The sequence below is a fragment of the Neomonachus schauinslandi genome, chromosome 5 (genome assembly GCF_002201575.2).
Source record: "Neomonachus schauinslandi chromosome 5, ASM220157v2, whole genome shotgun sequence".
Classification (NCBI taxonomy): Eukaryota; Metazoa; Chordata; class Mammalia; order Carnivora; family Phocidae; genus Neomonachus; species Neomonachus schauinslandi.
Genome location: NC_058407.1, coordinates 6,004,390 through 6,028,287, shown reverse-complemented (window position 1 = coordinate 6,028,287; position 23,898 = coordinate 6,004,390). Strand labels below are relative to the sequence as shown.

At 54.0% G+C, this 23,898-nt stretch overlaps 1 protein-coding gene across 1 annotated transcript in view; it reads left to right on the top strand.

Moving 5' to 3' along the window:
* Positions 1 to 11,355: 11,355 nt before the first annotated feature.
* MPPED1 (metallophosphoesterase domain containing 1) overlaps positions 11,356 to 23,898 on the top strand; it is a 60,674-nt gene continuing 48,131 nt past the window's right edge. Inside the window, exons 1-2 of the mRNA XM_021687789.1 lie at positions 11,356 to 11,869; positions 19,341 to 19,522. Of these exons, the coding sequence (XP_021543464.1) occupies positions 11,646 to 11,869; positions 19,341 to 19,522 (406 nt within the window). The 5' untranslated portion in view covers positions 11,356 to 11,645. The remainder of the gene's footprint in view (positions 11,870 to 19,340; positions 19,523 to 23,898) is intronic.

Here is a 23,898-nt window from a genome sequence, read left to right as displayed (position 1 = left end):
AGAAGAGGGTAGGTCTGAGAGCTGATGTGTCCAGGAGTCTGTGGCAGACCATGGCTTGGGGTCCTAGACTCACCATCCTGCATTCCCTCCCATCTCCTCTCCACTCAGGCCAGATGGCCAGAGGCCGGGTGCTGGACCTGGTTCTGGCTCCCTAGGCTGTCCCACTGAGTTCCTGGGAATGTGCTTCTCCCAGCGCTGGGTCAGACCTCTCCCAGTTCCCCTCCAGTAGCTTGGTTGCCTCCCCTTCCCATTTCCAAGGCTCAGAGCAGCCTTGTTAAATGGCAAACAATTATGAAATTAAACTGGGGAACAAAAGTGGGTGGGTTGGTGGATATTTGAGCCGGCTGGACAGGACTTGAATGGTGGAGAGAGACCTGTTAGTAGGGACCAGCCACGCGGGGAGCTCAGGCCAGGCACTACCATCCTCAAAACCCTGGTTGGTCTTTGCAAAAAAAAAAAAAAAATTACACCAACTTCATGAATAATTAGTCACATTGGCTAAAATGCTCTGGGGGATGTCGGCAAGGCCACCAGCTGACTGCCATTGCCAAGTTGGAAGCCAGGCCTTGGTCCATGGGAGCCAAGGCACTTGGAGACCATTTGGGGAGGGGGTGGTGGATTTGGCTGGACCGAAGCAGGCTTTTGGCGGTGGAGAGCACATTGGGGCTTGAGAGCCAGCCGGTGGTGATCGGGAGGCATTCTGGAGCTGGGCTCGTTGTACAGGGGATCGTGCGTGGTACAGGAACCATGCATAATAAACTGCTTCACGAGGCTCGGCTCCCTGCAAATTGGCTTTCCAAGTGGCAGCCCCACAACACTTGTAAAATCTTTTTTCTCAAGATGGGTTCCTGCGAAATGGTTACATCTGTTTGAGTACCCACTCGGTGGAGGTACATTAATTGGCTGTTGGCTAGTCAAAAGGCGATAGATAATCCAGGCATGGGGGTTTCATCATGTACTCAGAAGTGGTTCAACGTGGGGTTGCCTTTCCATTTATTTCTCCACCCCAGAAATTTCGCAAGACCTGGATTGAGGTAAATCCCTTTCATGTTGATGGGTAGGCTCAGGGTGTCATCTGCATGTGGGGTGCCCTATCTCTGATATGACTGCTGTGTGTGCACTTAGGATCACTCACCCCCCGCCCCCTCCCCCAGCTGAGGCCCCGTGGACTGTGTTGATGGACGGAACGGGTCTGAGTTTAGGTAAAAGACCCAGGCTTCGGGGTCTTTCTACTAGTCTCTACACTGTGTCAGGAATGCATAGGCCATTAGATAGAATAATCTTTCCAGAAAAGCCTGCTTTTAAAAAATTTCCCAGACCACCCTTAAGACTATGAAATCGTCATCTGATGAAAGCAATTTAAGTTCATCTGTTTTCCTTGAACTTGCTACATTCCCTGGCAGGGACGACCCCTTGTGTGCTCACCTAACCCAGGACACATCTTTTTGCACTGAGGAATTAAGGATGCTAGCAGGATTTCACTCAAGGGTAGCACTCAAGAAGAAAAATCAGCATTCCGGGTCCAGATTAGTGGAAAAAAGACGCACCCCCACCCCCAAAGTGCCCTCATCTTTTAATCTATCGAAATGATTTTGTTTTTCCAGCTTCAGGCCTGTGAACTGATCATGAATAGCGGGGCAGAGGGAAATAATCGGCCAGGCAAAGACTTTTAACAAGTAAATATTATGCACAGAAAAACATGCAATTAGTGGAGGTTAGTTAATGCCTTTCAAGTTGCGGCTGAGCTGCAGTTAAGGGTGGAATTTCTGCGTTATCCCTGAATTGTCTGTCAAAATCTTTAATGTGACAACGTGACATGTCTCTCCCATCGCCCCTCCCTCGCCGCGAACAGAAAAAGGGTCTTTTCAAGCGTCCCCCCTCCGCATTCTTCTTTTTCCTGAGATCTCTCTGTTCAGCAATTGGTACCTTTGTCTGCCAGTACCTCTGGAACCAGACACCCTGGGGGAAGGGGCTCCCCAGATGCAGGAGCCAGGGAATGGGTTCTCGGGTTCGTCCTGTGCCCACAGATCACGGTTAATGGCATCTTGGATGAGACAGGCTGCTTGTGGGGTCTCCCTTCCAGCCAAACGTCTCGCCCTCTGGGATCAGACATGCCAAACGCTTGGGAGGCAGGGAAGAGAGGGGCAAAGGGCATGTTTCACGCCGGAAGAGCCGTTTAGACTATGCTGGGTCACTCTGAGAGCAGATCCCTGCAGCTGGGGGTCCTGGGGTGTGGATGTCCCCACAGAATGAGACCACCAGCTAACATCCTCGCCAGACTGCTACTGAGATTGTTTGCCTCGAGTCTGAAGAAGTGAAGAAAATGTTAAAGCAAAAGCAACCCCAAGGGAAAGAAAAAAGAGAGATCCCTTTTTTGGGGGTGGTGTTGGAGAGAAGGTATAAATAGTTCCTTGGTTTAATTTGATTCACTGTGGCTCTTCTGGTGATCTGGCCACTCTGCTGCCAAAACAAATGTTTTACTTTATTTTGACTTTTTTGGGTCCTAATGAGACAAAATTTAGTTCTATCTTATTTCCATTTAAAGTATCTATGGTGGAGGAGGACAGCCCAACCTCATGAAAAAAATATCTTAACAAATTGAGATTATATGTTCTAGTTTTGAACTCAGATGCAAACTTGAGGTATTCTTTGGCCTTTCCATGCCTTTCCATCAATCACTCTTTGGGGGGTTTTTTGGACTGAACTTGAGCAGCTTGATGTCACAACCTGGTCACACGTGATAAATAGAAACAGCTACAATGCAAACAAGAAGTCTCCCCTCTGGTTGATGGTGATACTTGTTGAGTTCAGAGCCAAGGATGGAGTAGGTCCCTCCCTCCACCACCCAAATCCGCACCCCTGAGAGTTTGCTTCTACCGAATGCCTTCACATTTCCAGCCCCTCCTTCGAAGAAGGATTTGAGACTTAGCATTGGTGCACATCAAAAGATTCTTGGCATGTCCCATGCTAATTTCATCACTTTAAGGAGCAAATGAGGCCTACTTCCAATTTCTAACATAGCCGTCATTTCCCCTTCATTTCGTTCCTTGGCATTTTCCGGCAGTGCCGCAGCCTACCAGGCTGCAAAATATATGGCTCCGGCTACCTGAGAAGGGTGAGTACCTTTCCTGCGCCCTGTCTTACCCCTTCACAACGAAGTGCTTTTGGCATTGCAACGTTGGTGGAGAAGGCAAAGTTCCCTCCCCCACCCTAGGCTCCCTGCACAAAGGGGGTGTGGGGGGTGGAGAGTTGAGTTTGGCTGGGGTTTTTTTTTTTTTGGTCATTCAGACACATTAGATAATTGATCATACTTTGAAGGTTTAATCCTTAGTTGCAAATTCCTGCATGATCACCAAAAATGCACTTAACGCTGATCATAAAAATGGCAAAACCTCGATCTCAGACTTGAGTGTAGAATTTACCATAGTGCCGATTTGATTATGCTTCAGTAACATCTGCTTAATAGATTTCCCCGAGAACGGTAAATCCACAATCACTTTCTTTGCAAATTGCATTTGAATGCTGAGCAGCTCAGACCCTCTTGCTGCCCCCCTTCCCCAACCATGTGGGTCCAAACCCCCATGACTGTTGAGTGTGACTTGATGTGGATGTGGAAAGGAGTTTCAAAATGCTGATTTTTTTTTTTTTTTTACACATTTACCTCTTGTCTCCTTTTGTGTGTGAGTGTGTCTGTGTGCGTGTTTGAAACGGATCTGGGTAGCTTCCTATTTCAACTCCGCAGATACGTGAATCTCCAAATGCTTTATTTTGAAAACTAGGACATAGCACTTTGCAGAAGAAAAATCATTCCACTCACTATTATTTATGTGATTGCTGATCTGCTAGATGGATAGAGAAAGCACCAAGAATTATAATAATTTATGGAGCGGAGCGCTGGTTTACAAACATATTTCCCAGCCCGAGCTTTGTGGGTTTCTTTGCATCTTGGGCCTTGTTTGGTGCGGTGGGAATGGAGAATATTCAGAATTTGAAGACCAGCCAGGTGAACCGACAGCATTCGTATCTAAAATTAAAGGAATAAGTTAGCAGCTATTTGTAGCAGACAGGACATGATCCACTAAGCAGCATTCTTCATCATTCTGAAATAAAAGTACATAATTGGAAAATGAAGCGGCAGCCAGAGCTTGGGGGGGTGGGCGGCGAAGAATTAGAAAGTGTAATTTAAAATCATGTAGTCATAATTCAAAATGGGCCCAGCTAAAAGGTTTTTAAGTGGTAAATGCTTTAAAGTCACTCGTGGTTGATCCTTTTTCAAGGAATATGTCTAATTTACACGATATTTGTGCACTCCTGCGTTGGCTTAGCCTATCACTCATTTGGCGAGGCTGCGGACGCCAGCTGCGGGCTGGCGCTCTCCGTCCTGGGGACCCACAGCTGAAGAGCAGGGCTGGGCGCACAGAGGGCTGGCCTTTTCGGGATGCGGTGGATTGGGCTTGATTCCCTCCCCCCCCCCACTGGGCTATTTGTTCTTTTTCCTTTCCTTTGAGTTTCTCTATTTATTTTTTACCCCTTGATGACATTTTTAACTATTGACTGATCAATTGCAGACTTTCAGGCACGAGCAAAGCAAGGAAAGACAAAACAATTTAAAAGTGATTTTTGAGCTTCAGTGGAAACGTGACTTAAAGAATCAGTCCCCCCACCCCTTTGGTATTTTTCTGTTAAATATTATTTCTCTTGCATTTGGCGCAGGGAAGACTACTTAGGTGTTAGTGTGGACGCTCTGTGACATTTTGCCACGTTGCAGTAAGTACTCGGCAAAAGCCCCAGTGAGCAGTGACTTGTGCTGAGCCGGCTTTCTCTCAGCCTTGCTCTGGGTGATCGGTGGGGACAGTTGCCGCTCGCTGGCGAGTGAGGTGCCCCCCACTCGCCGTTAGAGAAGATGAGGCGTGGGATAGAGATGCCCTATCCTGGAGAAAGCTCTCCAGGTGTTGGTCTTAGTCACTACCCCGCCTTGGGTAGACTGTTGGGGCAGGTGTTTCTCTGGGGCTTCTTCTGTGTCATAGACAATCCTGTGTGGTCATTGTCCTCTGAGTTCCCAACCCAGAACAACACAGTATTATCCTAGCCTCATGGTCCTAGGTGCAAACATGCCAATGCCAAGAAGAGAAACATGGGTGCCTTTGGGGGGTGCTTTGCCTTAACGGCCTCTGGTTGGCTTTGTTGACGGGGACCTTTACCCTTTATGACATTTCCAACTATCGAAATGGGGACGCTTTAGAGAGCCAGAGAAGAGGCTGACAACAATGACTGGCAGGGGACAGTGGGCCAGGACTATCCTGGGCCCACCCTGGCTTTGAGGAGCCTGTCAGGTGGAAGTGGGTGCCTCAAGCTTCATGGCAAAGGGAATCTATCTTTGATCTTCACACTGGCAACCCCTGGTGGCGCAAATGCTCGTGGTTTTCCCTCACGTATCTGTTGGACGTATTTGGGCTGCCGGAGTGACCCAAGTGTCTCCTTTGCAAAAAGCTGTTGTTAAGATGCTCCGTGTAAGCCAAGGTCTCTTACAGTCTCTCCTTTCTGGGCCTTTGGCACACGCTGGCTGGTCTCACAGCTGGGTGGGGGCCTTTCAGGGCCCAGAAACCCCATTCCCTCCCCCTCATTATAACGGGGTTCTGAGCTGCTCTTTTGATCTGCCTGGCTGCTTTCTGATCCCTGAGCCCTTTGCGGGTTGGTTACATATCGGAGTTATTTGGGTCGCAGAACAGGGCTCCCCTGGGGTGGGGGCAGTGGGTGTTTCAGGGCTGACCTGCAGTGTGCTGGGAGAGGTGGGCGGTGAGGAGCTTGCCTCGAAAAGCTAGCCAAGGGCAGGCTGTGCTTAATGTGTCTGATCACAACATCCTGGGAAGTGTGAAATAAATGGGGGGTCACCTAGTAACGGGATGGGAGGGAAGAGGCCAGGAGTCCGGCTTCCAGGCGGGAGAGGAGGGTTTCTTGATTCTCTGAAAACCTCTGCTCAGTTCTCGGAAGCTCCCTGCAGAGCTCCTGGGTTTCACCGGAACTTTCTAACCACAGCAGAAGAGACCTTTAGTGAGCACCTACTGTGTGCTGGGCCCTCAGCCAGGTGCTGTCACAGGTCCCATGTCGTGGAATCCACCCAGTGGTTCTGGGAAGGAGGTTTGAGCGTCCGCTTGTTTGCAGAGGAGACACCTGAGCTTCGGGAGGTTAAAGCTGCTTTTGAATCCAGGTTGTGAGTTGTGAGGGCCCGTGCAATTTCTCTCGCTCATTCATTGGTTCACCTGTGGTTTTATTCTTTGGCTTCTCATTCAGCTCAGACACGGGGGCTGTCGTGAGAGAAGCCCTGGGGGGCTGTGGGTGGAGGCGCCTGGCCCAGCCTGGGGAGGTCGGGGAGACGTCCGGGAAACAGGTGTGTGCGCCCGGAGGTGGGTGGTGCGCAGAGCCTTTCAGCAGAGGGGACAGCATACGTGAGGGCTCAGAGGCAGGATTGCCGGTGTGCCAGGGGGAAACCCAGAGGTGTGAGCTTGGCCTGAGTGGTGAGAGGGAGGCCGGGCATCCAGTGTGGCCTCCTGAGCGGATCGAAGGATCTGGGGCTTTAGCCTAGAGCAGCAGGATGGCTCTGCGGACATTCGGTGAGCGGGAGGGAATGGCTTAGTCCAAAGTGCATTTGGGGACCATTGTTCTGGAGGCTGGCTTGGCGCTGGCAGTAGGAGAAGGCCAGACAAGGTTGTGGGGACAGCCAGAGAGCACGGGGCCTGGAGTTGGCCTCTTTCCCACATACGACCTTTCCATAGAGCTGGCGCCTAATCACAGCTTTACCACTTGCTGCCTCGGCTGACGACCAGGTTCCTCTAGAGAAGCCTCGCCTGACCCGACTCACGGCATCCGAGGACGGGCAAGTAAATGCCTTTGAGGCGGAAACAGACAAATCACCTTGTGAGAGAATCTGACTCGAAAATCGAGCCCTACCAATTGGAGGCAATATTTCAACAAGAAGTTTTCAACCCAGAAATTTCAAGAATTTTCAGCCCATCCACGTGGGCTGATTGGACTTTGATGGAGAGGCAGGGGCACAGCTCTCTTCATCTCCTCTGTTACCCTGAGAGGGGCCTAATGAGGCAGCGGAAGCCCAGAGAGGTTAAGGGACTTGCCCAGGGCCCCACAGCTAAGCAGCACTGGAGACTGAATTTGAACCCACCGCCTCTGACTTCAAAGTTCAGGCTGTTCTCCACTGTAGAAGCATACCAGTGGTCAAGAACCAACACAGTAAGAGAGAGACCGTTTATTTTTTATTTTATTTTTCAAAAAGATTACTTATTTATTTATTGGACAGGGAGAGCGAGAGAGCGAGAGAGAGAGAGAGAGAGAGAGAGCACAAGCTGGGGAGTGGCAGGCAGAGGCAGAAGGAGAAGCAGGCTTCCCCCTGAGCAGGGAGCCTGATGCGGGGGCTCCATCCCAGGACCCTGAGATCATGACCTGAGCCAAAGACAGATGCTTAACCAACTAAGCCATCTAGGCGCCCCCGCTTAACCGACTAAGCCATCCGGGTGCCCAGGTGCCCCTGAGAGAGAGACCATTTGTTGATGCCTCCCCTGCCTCAGGGCCTTTGCACTTCCCTCTGCCTTGGTTCTCTTTCCCCAGGTCTGGGTGTGTGGCTGGCTCCCTCTCAGCACTCACCTTTGAGGTGACATCACCTCTTCAGACAGGCCTTTCTTGATCCCCCAATTTCAAGTAACAATCACCCTTTCCCCACTACTCATTATTCCGTTACTCTGTTCTGTCTTCTTCCAGGCACATATTATCTGAAAGTATCTTTTCTATGTACTTGTGCGTTTACTTTGTTGCCCCCCCACCCCCTTCCGTTGAGGGCAGTGACTTCTTTGCTTTCTTACTGCTCTTTCTGGCACTCGGAACAGTGACGGTATGTAGGGCTGTGGTAAATGTTTGTTGAATAAATCAATGCCTTAATTAATTCATTCCCCCCCCCCCCCCGTTTCATTTTCTTCCCACCCACTGGCACAGAAGAAGCACCTGCCCCCTGGCCAGGATGTGTGCCTTGCTCAAGGTCACTCTGCTGGATGGGGAGTCGGGATGGGGGCCCAGGTGGTCTCCGCACAGCGGGGCCCGGCGGGTCCCAGCGTCCCTGTTGCATTGCCTGCGTGCTGTGTTGTTTTGTGGACCAGGTGTAAACGCTTCCCAGCTAGAAGCCGTTTGTTTGGGAAATGTTGCTCCCCCTCCGTGGGTCGGCTGCGTTCTCTGCATGGCGGCTGACGCGCTGCTGAGGCTCCATAAATATTAAATGGGTATTAAAAGAAGGCTCTGCGTTCCCAGTTTCCCTGATTTCTTCAAGCAGGGCCCATTGCGAACCCCCTTTATGTGAAATGCAGCATTTCACTGCGGAGCGCCTCCTGGGACGCCTTGCCGCCCGCCTTTTCTGGCTGAATCCCCTGGTGCAGAGCCATTCTCCCCCGCCCCCAGCTGCAGGCCAAAGGCAGGGCCTGTAGGCTCATGCCCCTCGGGGGCAGGGACGGGTGGAAGCCCCTGAGACCTCCCCTTTCAGAGGGCTGTGCCTGGCCGGCCAGCCTCCCTGCAGGGTTGTGCGGTGGGCGAGCGGGAGAGGGACCAGGAGTCTTCAACCTCCAGCCGAGGCCTCTTGGCACCCCCCCACCCCCGCCAGGTCTGCACTGGGCACTAGGGAAAGAGACTGGCGAGACACGTACTTGGTGCCTCCACCCATTCCTGCATTCTTTCATCCCTCCATCTATTCATCCATCCATCCAACCGTTCATGGGTCCCTCCCTCCTTACCTCCCTCCCTGGAGCCATTCATTCACCAATGCCAGGTGTATGCAAGGGTCTGCAGTGGCCCTGGGGTGACAGTAATAATGTTGGGACAATCGCTAACATTTATTGGGCACTTACTAAGTCCTGGGTCCTGTGACAAGCGGTTTCCACGTGTCCCCTCATTTAATCTCCATGACTGAATGAGGGAGCTCCTGTTTTCCCTGCATTTCGTGGCTGAGGAGACAGAGCCTTCTGGAGGCGAAGCCAGTAGCTCATGGTTGCAGAGCTTGGCGGGGGGAGGGGGGTGGCGCTGGAGCTGCCGTGGGGGCGGGGAGTGAGTGAGACCCAGGCCCTGCCTCCAGGAGACGTCTGGCTCCTCACGGCACCCTGGAATGAGGACCCCGATCAAGGGCTCTCTGAGGAATTCTGGCTTTGTCGAGGGGTAAAGGGCGCATCAGCTTTTGCCCGCTGGAGAAGGAGGAAAAGGGGTCCGGGAGCCCTGGCGTCGGGCTGCCTGCAGCGCGACCTTGGTGGCCCGCGCCCTCTGTGCTGTGCCCGACAAGAGTCTTCACATCTCCGAGGTGCGTCTCTCCCCTCTGTAGGTTGGGAGGGTAGGGATGTCCATCTCATAGGTTGGCGGCGAGGCTCGCGGAACAAGACCCCTGCGAAGCGTTGGACGGGGCGGCTCCAAACGGGAACACAGCACCCTGTCGCTGATGGGCTCAAGGGGTGGGGAGGGGGGGGGCTGGAGCCCTCGGGGCACAGGACCGCTCGGCTGCCGCCAGGGCAGGGCCACGCCGTGCAGGGCTTCGAGACGCTGGGGCTGGGATTTCCAGCAGGGGTGTGTTCCAGTCTGCTGGCATTTGAGAACTTTCGGGTTCTCCAGGCCCTTTTGCTCACAGTCGACACCCCGTTCCGCAGATGCCCTGGTACCTGGGTAGCAGCTGCTCACAGCAGGCCCTCGATTCGCAGGTGTTACATTGAACTGAAGTGCGATCATAATAGGAACATGGAGTCTTCGCTGAGTGCTTGGTACCCTCCAGGCGCTATGCTCAGGATCCCCATTCATTTAACCTGCACAGCTGCCCTGGGATGTGGTGTTACTGTTATCAAACTGATTTCCAGGAAGAGGAAGCTGAGGCTCAGAGAGGTTAGGACATTGGCCCAAGGTCACACAGTGAGTCTGTACAATGTTAGGGCTTAAACCCCTGTCCAGATCTGGACCTTGGGAGGTCTGGGCCTCAGCGTCTGCGGCCCCCAGGCCTCTCCCAGGGTTACAGAGGGAAACAGGTCAGCTCCCACAGGGATTTTGTGAGTCCAGAGGCCAGGACACCCCCACTAGGGCACCTCAGAGGCCTGCCAGGCCGTCTCTGCTGGGAGAGCAGAATCACAGAGAAACAATTAGCAGGACAAAGAACAGGAGCAAGTGTATTCTGGGGGGAAAGCAGATTTTTTTTCTTGTCTTCCAAGTGGAGAAGAGGGAGAGATGTGTGTTTTGAATTAGGATGCCTTTTTTTGGGGGGGGTGGGGGAGGAGGAAGATATTGCTGTTTATTACACCTTGTATGGGCACGATCGTTGAGATTTTTAAAAAATTAATAATCCACTTCGCACGTAATTAAAATGTTCTCCAGTCTCTAATTTTTGTCGTTTTCCTAATCTAATTTGTTTTCTGACGGTGTCGATTCTTCTTCCATGCGCAAAGCAAAGGGGATTTTTCTTCGTTTAACGTGACTGGGATATGACTGACCAGGAATAGTTTACATGATGTTATTTTCTCCTCGGTTAAATTCAGTGCAAATGGAATTGGAGGGTCTTAATGACCAAAAATGGAAACAAAACACAACAAAACATCTTCAAGGCCTTATCTCTTTACACAGTTAAAAAAAATGATTATGGGAACGCATGAGAAAGCCAGCTGGTCTTAGAAAGGAGGCATTGGCTGTGGTGGGCAATGTGTGAGCCTGTCGGGGTAGGATGGAGACTGAGCCGGGGCCCGAGTCGGAATCGGTCAGAAGGATGTTAAAATCCAGTTGCTGCAAATGCAGGCGGCACTTTCCGAGGGAAGACAGGGCAAAGAGAATGATGGCATTTGCAGGCTGCGGTTCTGTGTGGATTGGATTTGGGAAGGTTTTTTTTTTTTTAAGGTGGGTCCCCCCCCCCCCCCCCCCCCCCAGGGCCACCCCCTGAGCTGAGTTGGTGGATGGCAATCTGTCTGGGAAAATCCCTTCTCTAGGCTCTGCTCAAAGATATCTTTAGGCGACATTGATGTTGAGGAAGGAATTTGCGCCCGCCCGTGCTCTCCACTTGCTGGGGCTTGCAGGGGTGTGGGTGGGGGTGTGTTTGGGGGTCTGTGAGGAGGGGGCTGGGTGGCAGGGGAATCTTCCCTATTCCCCCATTCGGATAAGTGAAACTTACCTTACCTGTTTCCAGAATACCAACCATTGTCCTGCCCCAGCTCCCGGTCACCCTGTGGGCTCTGGCGAATTTTGTGGAAGAACAACAACAAAAAAAATGTCTTAAGTATTTAAACATGTCGGACCACGCATGCATCCGTCCCCGGCGTTATGGGTTTTTTTCTTTCTTTCTTTTTTTTTTTTTTTGGTCCCCCTCCCCTTCCTCTCCTTTTCTTTTTACCAAAGTATATTCATCAAACTGCTGAGTTGGAAAGATCTGTAATGAGTTTTTGAGCTGTATGACTGTGTTTTTTTTTCTCTCCCCCCTTCGTCTTTCTAAATCTTCATCTGACATTAAATAAAGCAAATCCCAAACAGATTAACTGTCGTACGGTTCTGCTCCATCTCCTCAGTCTGTTCCCAGGTCTGGCTTGGGGCCGGGCGGCGGCGGCGGCGGCGGGAGATGCCTGGGTGGCCAGCAGAGGTCCATGTGGCGCGCTAGGTGGGATCCCGGCGTCCTGAAGGCAGAGGCCCTGGCCCTCCTGCCCTGCGGCCTGGGCATGGCGTTCTCCCAGTCGCACGTGATAGCCGCTCGGAGGCACCCACACAGCCGGCTCATCATTGAAGTGGACGAGTACAGCTCCAACCCCACCCAGGCCTTTACCTTCTACAACATCAACCAGGGCCGCTTCCAGCCACCGCACGTGCAGATGTAAGTGGGCCGGTCTGGGTGGGACCGGCTGCCCGGGGTGGGCTCGCGGACGCGGGGTGCCTCCCGGCCTCGGGGCCCAACGGCTGAGGATGCTTGTTGGCCGATGTGATTCTGGAGGCTCCGAGTGGGGAGGGATGTGTGAGACGTCGCTGGGACGGCCTGGAGGCCGGTTCTGGCTCCGAGTGCTGTTTCAGTTGGCCGGGAGATGTTTCACAAATATTTAACAATGAGGTGATGGCACATAAAAATCCAGACTTCTGGCTTTGCTTTAGGAAACCGCAAGTCCCAGCAACTGCGGGCCCACAAGGCCTCACGGCGATGTCTGGGGCGCTGAGCTCCAGATGCCCCTTCTTGGTATTTGGTTTGGTGACTCCTGGTCTAATTCATGTTCCTCATTGTACAACCGGGGAGACTGAGGGCCCGAGAGGGAGGGGCCTTGCTCCAGGCTCCAGGCAGGTTGGGACCCTAGTTTTGGGCTGGCTGTCTTCCCTGACCTCTGTCTCTTTCTTTTGTCCAGACCCCTTTTGCTTCTATAGGGAAAGCAGAGATGCTTTCCTCAAGGACTGGGGAGTCCTGCCGCCTGCCCACTGGGGCTGATGGAGAATTCCAGAGATGTCCCAGAAGGAAGGCCAAGGCGAGGGCACAGATTCGGGATCCCCTGGGACTGGGGGGAAACTTTCCCCTCCCTGGGTGGTTTTCTGAGGTCTGGAGAGGCAGGGGAAGCCCAGGGAGGAAGTGGTTAAACTCCCGGCTCTGCCCCAGGCAGCTCCTAGAAGACCCTCCCCCTCCTTTATCCCCGACTTCTTCCAGGGCTGTGAGCACCAACTCGAGGGAGCAGTGATAACGTGGGGGCCTGGTGGCTGTCCCTTGGGGGAGACTGGAGAATCTGGCTCGTGGACCACTTTGGAGAAGGAGGCCAGGGGGTTTCCAATCCCAGGCCAGGAGGTTGGGGGCGGGCGGGTCGCTGCCTCTGGTTCCCACGTGGCTCCCTCAGGAGCCGCCCTCTGTTGGGAAGTGTGAGTGTGGACAGATTCCTCATGGGAAGAAGGGCTCTGGAAGGCAGGCAGGCAGGCACCAGGCCTGGGGTGTGCTCTAGCGCTGGGCATGCACCCTCCCCTCGGTGCTTGCTGGGGAAAACGCTCATCTCTGTGGGCACTGAGGCCTGGTGTTGTCAGCAGCTGCCTACTTTATTTTTTGGCACATTTCTACTTGCCGAACTAACTGCCCCCTATTTCCATTTTGGAGGCCGGATTGGCAGGTTGGGTCAAGACGGAAGGCCCAGGTTCGCAGCATTTGATTTCTTAGCGGTGGGGACCTTGAGGCCTGGCAGGGCCGCTGCAAGGAGGGAGACCTTCCCTAGGCCGGGTTTTGTCTTTTGTCCATGGGGTTAGTCCTCTGGGGCTGGAAGTGACCCTGCCTGGGGTCCCCGGAGGCTGGGCTGGACTCCTGCCCCAGCGGGGACGGGCAAGAGCACCTGGGTGGCAGGCAGAGCAGGTGGGGTTCATGTAGCCTGTGCCGCTGCCCCACTTAGAAGGGTCCCCGGGCACCGGAGATAATGTCGTGTGGCACCGTGCAGAGCTGTCGCTTACAGGGCCCTGCAGACACCCAGGCAGGCCCCAGCCCCAGAACAGGAGGTCAGAGGGGAGGAGGCCTGCCCCACGCCCATGCCCATCTCACCCGGCCTGCTCCACGTGGCCACCTCCCGGGACAGGGGTTCCAGGCTGCCATCGGCAGCGGGGCTCAGGGGTTTGGGCAGTGAGTGCCCCGGGAAGAGCATGCCCCGAGCCCTGGTTCTGGGCTCCTCGTCCAGTGTTCCCTCATTGCCTGCTCAGGCCAGCCCGGCTCTGAGACGCAACTTGGCATAAAGCCGGGGGAAGCCAGGGCCAGGCAGGGATTGGGGGGCTGCTTCCTCCCACCCCCCCCTTCTTTCAGACTGCAGGCCCCCAGCACGAGGGAAGCGTGTGGGCTGCTGACGGTGGCTGTGCAGGTTTCCATGGCGAGTCTCCATCGTGGGAGACACAGGGAGGATGGATGCCACTTCCCAACACGTGATTTATCACTGCCCTGGGCTTTGTCTCCGGGGTGAGGGATCGAGGGGCCGTATTTAATAAATCCACAATTTATATTCAATAACAACAGTGACAATCCAAACGTGGCCCCCGGTTGAGCCGTGTGATTTATGTGGTTGCCCCAGAGACCCTGGGGGTGATGAGACTGCCTTTGCCTGAATAATGAATCTCTGGATCTGGGCCTCTGGGTTCAGGGCCCCGAGACCAAAGATCCCTCACCCTGAAGTCCTAGAAACCCTGTGGCGGCCTAGGGAGAGCCCCTCCATGTGCTAGCCCTTCTGCCCTGTGGGGGGCCGGGTGGATGTGTGGCCCTGTGACCGGTGAGAAGCCTTGATGGGCAGGGTTATCCTGACGGTCTGCCTGAGAGGTGCCTTGGGGGCTGGTGTCGGGCATGGTGACTCTTCTCGCTGACCTTTAAAAAGAATCCTGTTGGTGGAGACTCGAGTCATCCCATTTAAAGACCCTCCAAGCACATCTTGAAGAATGTGGCCGAGGGGTGCCTGGGTGGCTCAGTCGTTAAGCGTCTGCCTTCAGCTCAGGTCATGGTCCCAGGGTCCTGGGGTTGAGCCCTGCATTGGGCTCCCTGCTCCACGGGAAGCCTGCTTCTCCCTCTCCCACTCCCCCAGCTTGTGTTCCTTCTCTCACTAGCTCTCTCTCATCAAATAAATAAATAAAATCTTAAAAAAAAGAATGTAGCCAAGTGGCTGGAGCATGGCTGTGAGCCCGGCCTGGAGATGCCCCTGTGTGCCGGGCTCCTGGACCTCCTAGCCGTGCCCGGTCAGTACGTTCATCCCCTCTCCGATGCACTGAGGTTTCAGAGGGGACCCTGTGCTCCCAGCCCGTCCACACACTGAGAGGCCTCCAGAGGCAGTGGGGGTCGGCCTTGAGCCCAGAGAGGACGGAGGGGCAAGGCAGAAGGAGAGGTGAGGCCTGGAACATTCCGTGCCTCCTCCTGCTTCAGGTCCCTGCGTGTGCTGTCACTTCTGCCTCCCCCAGGCTTTGCCCTGATAACAAGGACTCATTTTTCAGATCTCACCCAGCCGTCACTTCCTCGGGAAGGCTCTCTGATGGCTCACCAGACCAGGTCTCCCCTTCCCTCGAAGCTGGCCCCAGCTCTAGGGGCTCTCCCTGCTACCAGCCTGGGGCTGGGCCCTGGAGCCTAGCACAGCAGAGAGATAGGAAGAAGAAAGAAAAGGGAGTGAGGATAAGGCAGGGAGTATGGCCCCAGAAGAGTGGGGGAGATGAAGGAGGGATTCCTGGGGGCAGCGGCATAACCCCTGGGCTAGAAGGACCAGCAAAAGCAAAGACTCAGAGGTGGGAAAGAAGGGCAGGCACGGGACTCAGGAGGGCAGCGTGGTGGTGGTCACCTCAGAACGAGGGCCTCGTGAGAAGAGCACTGGGCATTTGTGTGACACTGAGCTAATCAGTCACTGCCTGGGTCTCAGTTTCCCCACTGTTGAATGAGGGGAGGGGATTGGTAGGCTCTCCCATTCGGGAACACCGTGGCTGCTGCTCAGTCACTTGTCTAGACATGTGGTTGGAACCTCACTGAAGGGAGGAGTCCTCTGCCCCCCACGGCCCCCCATCCTTCAGAGCTCCCCATTTCCCCGGAAGTAGAGATGACGGAGGGGACGGCCTCTGCAGAGTTTTTGCACTTCCAGAGAGCCAGTGGCTCATGGGAGGCGGAGCCCCGAGAAGGGCCAGGGCCCAGGAAGCGGCTGCAGGGGGCACTCATATCCAGCCTTCGAGCCTCGAAGGTCTTTTGAGTTTTCACACCTTCTCCCAGAGTGAGCAGGCTGTCCCCACCTTACAGAGCTGGCCTGGAGGGTGGGAGGGTCCAGGGCACAGTGAGGAGGTGGCCCAGTTGGGGTGCAGGCCTAGTCTGGGCGCTGGAGGCCATGTTCTCTATTCTGCACCCTTCCTGCCACCATGATCCCTGTGGGAATATCCCTTGTTAGGCGGGGGAGAGGTGGCGACAGGTTTCAGGTCTTAGAGAGAAAGCTGCAACTGTCACCTTGTCTCTGGCCCCTGCAGAATGTCACTGGAAAATAACCATTTTGCTTTGTTTTCTCTTGTCACAGAAGGTGTTGGGGTTAGATGCCCAAATTCCTGTCGTGAAGACCCAGGTTCAAATCTACTCTTTAACTTGCTAGCCAAGGCCTTGGATACAGGACTAACGTTTCCAACCTCAGTAACTCCCTGGGACCGCTGTGACTCAGGTGTTAGCCAGCGTTTGGCATGACAAGTGTCAGAAACCCAATGTGAGTTGTCTTAAGGGTAAAAGAAGAGTTTACTGGCTCACCTAGTTAGTGAGAAAGTCCATGTTTGGACCCAGCTTCAGGTATGTCAAGCTCTCCCACCTTCTGGTATGCTGCCTTTCTTTCTCTTTCTCCATATCTTGACTCTTCTTCTTCTTCTTCTTCTTTTTTTTTTTTTTAAAGATTTTATTTATTTATTTGACAGAGAGAGAGATAGTGAGAGCAGGAACACAAGCAGGGGGAGTGGGAGAGGGAGAGGGAGAAGCAGGCTTCCCGCGGAGCAGGGAGCCAGATGCGGGGCTCCATCCCAGGACCCTGGGATCATGACCTGAGCCGAAGGCAGACGCTTAACGACTGAGCCACCCAGGTGCTGCATATCTTGACTCTTCTTTTTCTTGTCCTCGTCTGTAAAATGGGCATACCCATAGTACCCTGCCCACACAGTCATTGTGAGCGCGAGGACAGTGAGTGTGTGTCATGCGCTTAGCAGATGACCAGCTCTCGATCTGGGAGAAGCATCAAGCACCCATCCCATTACTGTTTGTTGTTATTTCGATACGAAATACAAGCCAAATAGCTGGAGGATGGTGCAGGGAAGAAAGATTCTTTATTTTTTTCTCTGGGGATTATTAGGTTTGCATCCTCACTGAGCTCAGTAGCCTCGAGGTGGAGGGAAATAAGCACGTAGTTAATTAAAGAGCCTGGGCTCCAGCAGCAGGCCAGCCCCACTGGAGCCCTCAGAACTCACGCTACTCTTGGCTGGCTGGTGGCGGGCGGGGCTGAGGCCTGCTCAGGCTCCTTGCTAAGGGGCTCAGGGGAGGAGAGCTTGTTGGGACCAGAGGTGGCTCTGGAGGTGGCATCTCGCTCCCTGTCTCTGCCTTCTTCGTCTCTCTTGTCTGTTTGACTTGGCCTCTGTCACCTTGTGGCATGCCCACGACCTCAGTGTGTGTAGGGGTGAATGAGTGAATGAATGAATGAATCTGATTGGCTCACTCATGTTCCTGTGCCAGGACGAGAGCCCAGTAGCGATCGGCTGCCCTGGGTCCAGTAGCTATGTTGGGGCAGCAGGATGTGCAGGTGACCCGCAGGCCTGCCACCTGCCAGACTGTCTGTCAGGGGCTGGGGGGGGGGGGCGGACTCAGAGGACAGAGGCGTGGGAGGGGAGATTTTAGCTCCCAGACCAGCTCAGGTCCTACCTCCCCCTGGAAGCTTCTGTGGAGCCCCTTGTTGGGGTAGGGCCTTCTCTGGCCCCCAGCTTCTCTGTTGCCCCATCAAAGCTGTCTGGCTAAGTCTGTCTCTGCCATCAGTCTGGAGTCTCTTGGCCTGGGATCAGGCCTGGTTCGTCCCTGTGGCCCCAGCATTGAGCTCAGGGCAGGCCCACAGCGGGTGGGCAGAATGTGCTGGGCTGAATGAATGAATGAATGAATGAATGAAAGGATGCTTGGATACAGAAGGAAGAGGAAGAGTCCCAGTGCCTTCTTGCTGGTTGCCATTGGACTCAGGGAATCTTCCTGTTCTCCCTGGTCACACCTGGCTCGGACCTGCCAGGGGTCTAACTCGGCTTGACCACCCCCCTCAAGGGCCAAGCGGGCTCCCGGCACCGGGATGCCATGCAGAGAGGCTGGCTTGGCGCCTCCGACTGTGGTGGATAGAGCGTTCTAATGCTCCCTGCACATTAGCATGCTGAACCCACGTCTCTCGTAAGGTGTTAATTAAATTTCTTCGAAGTATATTGTCTGAAAAAAAAAAAGGATAATTAGAAAGATGTCTTTAAAAGTATTTATGTAACTGATACGGTACCGCTTTTGGTTTGCCGCATAATTAGATTTAAACACAACTCCTCGAGCCGCATACTCATTTGGAGATAGCTGCTCGTTGAAATGTCATTGCGTTGTTTTTAAGAGTCTTGAGCCTGGCAAAATCATTCAGCTGAGGAGGTTGAACGTGGCAGGGGGAGCACTGAACTGGGAGCACAGTCTCCCTTTATTCCCTGGGATGCCAGGGGCCACTCTCTCAGTGCCGTTGTCTGCGGAACCAGAGGGCTATGGTGGGCTTCCCGGAACAAGAAGTTACATTCCTGCAGCTCTTTTAATTTTCTGGTAATTTTTGCTTAGTGAGGTAGCTCCATTTTACAGGCAAGCAAAGCAAGGCCAAGTTGAAGGTCATACATTAGTGATAAGGGGCAGAGCTGGGGTTTGAAGCCTGGTCTTCTGATTCCAGGACCCTTTTCCTACACACCCATGGGAAGCCCTTGTTTTTGTTTTGTTTGTTTTGTTTTTAGGGATTTTATTTATTTGAGAGAGAGATAGAGGGAGAGCACGAGCTGGGGGCGGGCAGAGGGGGAGGGACAAGCAGACTCCCCACTGAGGCTCGATCCCAGGACCCTGAGATCACAACCCGAGCTGAAGTCAGATGCTGAACCTCCTGAGCCACCCAGGCGCCCCTGGAAAGCCCTTGTTTTAAAAATGATGGGACCATCTCAGAGTTTAGAAAAACTGCCTTGGTTTCACGTGCTCCCGTGAAGTCCCCGCTTTCCCACGCGGCTCTCCCTGGGTGCTGTGCGTGCTCCGAGGGGCGCTGCGGGGGGACAGCTCTTTCACTAGGACCGGAGACTATAGCCCTTGCCTTGTTGATGGGGCTGACGGCGTGCCCAAGGGGGTGAATGAAACTGGTTTTTAGGGGGTGAAAAAAAAGCTTACTCTTATTATAAAGCCCAGATATACATACAGTGCATGAACACATATACAGCTATCTATGGTGTTAAAATCTCATGGGAGGGGAGCGAGTAGGGAAAAAACATCTAAAGAGGCCCCGCAGGGGTGATGGGAGAGAGGGTTAGCAATAGCCAAACAGTGGGTTAGCTGTCACAATCACACAGTGCCCACTGGTGCTCCCCACTCGTTACCTCCTTGGACCCTCTGAGGGCCCCGTGTTATAGAAGGGAAACTGAGGCCCGGGGGACCACACATTTTTGCCCGGCTGGCGAGCAGAAGAGTCAGGACTCGGACCTCCGATGTCCCATTGGGAAGGCTGGGTGCACTGTCTGTGTTCGGGGTGGACGTGGTCCAGGCTGACGGGGCTGTGAGGTGTGGCTTCAGCCACGGGCTGGACACGGGTCACCTGCCGTGTCTTCTCTCCCTGCAGGGTGGACCCCGTGCCTCACGATGCCCCCAAGCCGCCCGGCTACACCCGCTTTGTCTGTGTGTCTGACACCCACTCGAGGACGGACCCCATCCAGATGCCCTACGGCGACGTGCTGATCCACGCCGGGGACTTCACAGAGCTGGGGCTCCCCAGCGAGGTCAAGAAGTTCAACGAGTGGCTTGGTAGGTGCTGGGCAGGAGGTGGCCTTGCTCTGCTCCCCGGGGAAGCCCTCCCTGACCTCTCACTCTGTCACACCTCGACGTCTCCTACCCCAGCACCTGTCTCAGCTGTGACTTGTTTGTGCGATTCTTTTGGCCTGGGAGATGCTCTCCCGAAGGGATTTTGCTCAGGTCTGTTTATGTCCACTGGCGTGTCCAGCCCCCGGTGCCTGGTACAGGTAGGTGTTCAACAAATAATTGGTGAGTGAATGAATGAATGAATGAATGGGCGAATGAATGAATGCCTCTCTGGGAATGGCGATGTCCGGGCAGGCACCACCCACCGCCCTTGTGACGGCTTCCCCAGTGAGGGGACCCGCCAGCAAGAGGACACGAGTAGGCCCCTCCTGGGGGCAGCTGAGCGCTGTGGGCAATGGTGGGCGATGATTTACAAGCATACCCCCAGGGATTTGTCTTCAGCTTTTTGCTTTCTTCCCAAACAAAAACGACATAAATATGGAGCGCCCCTGGGAAAAGCTGCTTGCTTGGAATCCAGAGAAACCTCCGAGGGTGTTGTCTCTGCCGTGGCCTGGGGGACAGATGGAGGGCCCCTGGGTGGCCTCGCTACGAGCTTCCGGTCTTAGAGGTGTGGGTGCAGGGCCAACCCACCTCAGGGCCCAGCCCCGCTCCCTGGGCTGCCAGCCGGTCCCACCCCCAGGGCCCTCCTGCTGCACAGTTGGCTGGGAGCTCCGTGAGCAGAGGGCCAGGAGCGGCGCGGGGAGGCTGCAGTGAGCGAGGGGCCCAGCTCCACCAGTAGAGACAAATATTTACAAGCAGGGCCTTCCCCTCTGCTTGGCAGGCTTGGAGCTTTAAATATTGATTTTTTGAATGGGAAATTCTGATCAAGTGCCCTGCTTGGGCTGGATCGTGTGAAGGACGGGGTGGGAGAGAGCTCCTGCAGGGTGGGTCGGCCGCAGGCTTCTACCCGGCCCCGTGCTGCCTCCTGGCCCCGGCCGCCCCCTAGGAGGGGGTCCTTGCTGGCTTCTCGTCCCCCTGGCTGTGGGTCTCCAAAGATGTGAGGCTGCACTTGGCTGAGCCAAGAGCCTATGTCTGAGGCAGATGCCAGGCTCCCACTGTGGGCCAGACAGTGTGTCACTTTATTGTTTATGTTCACTTGCGTGAATGAATGAATGAATGAGTGACTCTCTGGGAATGGCGATGCCGGGGGCAGGCCATGTGTACCGTCATACATGACTTTTGGGAACTAGGTGAATTTAGGGACAGGTGCTGTTTTTGTCCCAATTACGAAGTAGAGGATGTCAGCCTGAGGTTCTCACCCTGAGGTTCTCTGGGGGGGGGGGGGGGACTGTTTCCGATGAGCCCCCGGCTCACGAAGAGGTCCCATCCCTGTGGAGTGGATGAATGAACCAAACAGGTTTTCCCTGCTGTTGGTGCAGGGAAAGGGGCTGTTTCAGGTCGAGGGGACAGCGGAGGCTGGGCGTGCAGGTGGACACTTGAGAGGAGCCGCTGTTTGCTGTGGCCGGCGAGGGGCTTTGGGGCATTGAGGGTCCTGGAAGAGAGGGCTGTTCTGACCATGGCTCTGAACCTCAGGATCACTGGGGGTGCAGGGGGCCAGCACGGTGAGGTGGGCATTTTAGAGACATCGTTCTACCTGCCTCTTCACAGAAGTCAGAACAACCATGGGAATTTGGGGGTCTTCATAATTTGCACTTGGAGCTGCATTGATTTATTTGCCTGGGTTGTTGCTAGGGGTGGGGAGTGTGAGCTTACAAAGGGGTCTCCCTTTTAGAAAAGGTTCCTTTCCCCCAGGCTTCTCCCCTTGGCTGCCTTGAAGTGTTTGTAGACGTCATTCAAGTAGGGTGGGCTGGGGTCGGGGGGCTTTAAACCCAAGAATGAGGAGTCCCTCTCGTACTTGACTGAGTGGCAAGGAATTCGCACGTGAGTGAACGTTTAAATAGGAGCAGCTTCTAGAAGTCCATTTGCAGCTGGCTTTTTGGGAACATGCTTGTTGTACGAAAGTAAGACTCATCCTCCTCGGGCTGGCAGTTCAGGTCCCCGGGGATGTGGTGGTCATGGCTGAGAGGTGGGCGGTGCGCTCATTAGGTCCGTGTAGGTGCATCCATCTGGACACATGTGCATCTTTAGACAGCTAGTGTTTAATGAGCGATAGTATGTGCCAGACACTCTTCTATGCCCTTTGTGTGTGTGATCAAATCATTAATCCTCCTGACAACAGAATGAGGCGGGAGCTGTTGTCATCCCCATTTTGCAGAGGAGAAAACTGAGGCCCAGAGAAGTGAAGTGACTCACCCAAGGCCACACAAATAGTAAGGGGCGGAGCTAGGATTCCAAGGCAGGCAGTTGGTCTCCAGAGCCGAGCTCATGCTGACCTGTATCTCCTTTCTTGGTCTTCTTACGGTGAAATCTCTCTGATTCAGTGTAACTGGACTTTGCCAGTTGGGGCCGGATGTCCTGGGTCTGCTTCCTGTCCTGCTAATTACAGAGGCCACGTGACCTCTCTGAGCTTCAGTGGCCTCATTTTTGAGGCAGGTGGTCAGACTCCCTTTGCCCTGCCTCCCTCTTTGGAGGTGGATTTTTTCCAGGCTCCATTAGGATGGAGGAATTGACTGAGTTTTATAAACTGTGAAGTGCTGTGTACCTCGTACCATTGCCCCCATGAGCTGGCGTTTGCCACATCAGGCCTCCCCTTGGGGTAGAGGTAGGGGTCATGGGTGGGTCCCGCAGGAGGGGGGGGCATCTGATCATGAGGTCATGAGGCTGAGCAGCAGGGAGAAGGGGTAGAATAGTTTGTGTGCAAAAGTGTGTGGAGTTCCTGAGAAATGTTGATGTATGATCTTAGCTATGTTGGCAGTTTACACACACACACACACACACGCACCCCCCCCCCCCAGAGAAAAGACCGGAAGGAAGTACTCATTCACCCATTCAGTCTATCTCACTGAGAACCCACCACGTGCCACGTGTGTCTCAGGCACTGGGGTGACAGTGGGGTGGGAGGAACAGGGCATGCTCGCATTCCGGTGTTGGGGACGTGGTGCATCCTGGGAGGCGGGCTCGTGTTCACGTAGGCCTGTGGGCCAGGGACCAGAGTTTGGGGTTGATTCTAAGTGCAATGGGGATTTTGGGGAGGTTCATTAGGGGAGTGACCTTTAAAAAGGTGTTCGAAGGCCTGGATTTAAGAGTTAGATTGGAAGCAAGGAGGCCAGTGAGGGCAAAGTCTCTGGAATGTTCCAGAACCGAGTGTCTAAGTGGGAGGATCATGGGGGATTTTCTTCTTTATGGTTTTCTCTCTCCTCCACCTCGATTTTCTGTAGGGAGCATGTGCTATTCTGGTGGCATCATATAAAGGGAACAGTAAAATCTTATTTTTTAAAAATATTTTATTTATTTATTTGAGAGAGAGCACAAACAGGGGGAGCGGCAGGCAGAGGGAGAAGCAGGCTCCCCGCCGAGCAGGGAGCCCGATGCGGGGCTCGATCCCAGGACCCCGGGATCATGACCTGAGCCGAAGGCAGACGCTTCACTGACTGAGCCACCCAGGCGCCCAAAATCTTACTGCTTTTAAAGAAATCTTGGCCTCTCTGGTATCTGGTGCAGGATGGGGGTGAGGGCAGCACTGACCTCAGGCCTGTCCCAATGTCATCCAACCACTCAGGAGGTCACCTGGAGCCCTTCCCTAGGCTAGCAGGGCCCCACCTGCCTCTCGGCCCCACTGGCCCAGGCTCTCCTCCGATAAGAAGTTTACAGATTTGAAATTCACAGCGGGCTTCTTCCCCGTTCATGGATGTCATGGAAAGCATTTAAAATCATATTCCAGGGGCTACCTCCAGACAGACAAGAGGAGATTTAAGAAATTAATAAAGGCCTTTATAAGTCAAGATTAGGCACCTAACTGGGGGTGTGTGGCTAAATTCAAGCTGACTCTAATTTGCTGGCAGGTGCATTGCTCTGGGCTTGGCTGTGAGTGGTGACCATGTTCTGCCCATTTACAAGGTTCTTTCTGGGTCTGAGTTCGTTGGAGGGGGCGGGATTGGGGGGGTGACAGGGTTCTCCTGAGAAGACCATTAATATCTTTCCTGTTGGCCATTAATATCCCAAACATATTCATGAAATAGAAATGCCAGCTTGATTTGTAAATGTTCCAGGGAACAGCTAAACAATTGCTAAGGACAGGCTTTTCAGCTCTAAGGAGAGAAAGGGACAGCAAAACTTGCTGAAAATGGAAGAGAATGTGCTAGAAGCTCCTTGCTCCTCCACAGCTAAAGACCTCAGTGTCACCCGAGCCACACTGGCTAACTGCAGTCCTCGTTCTCCACTCCGGGTCTTGGCTCATGCTCTCCCCCCAGTGGGGAACGTTC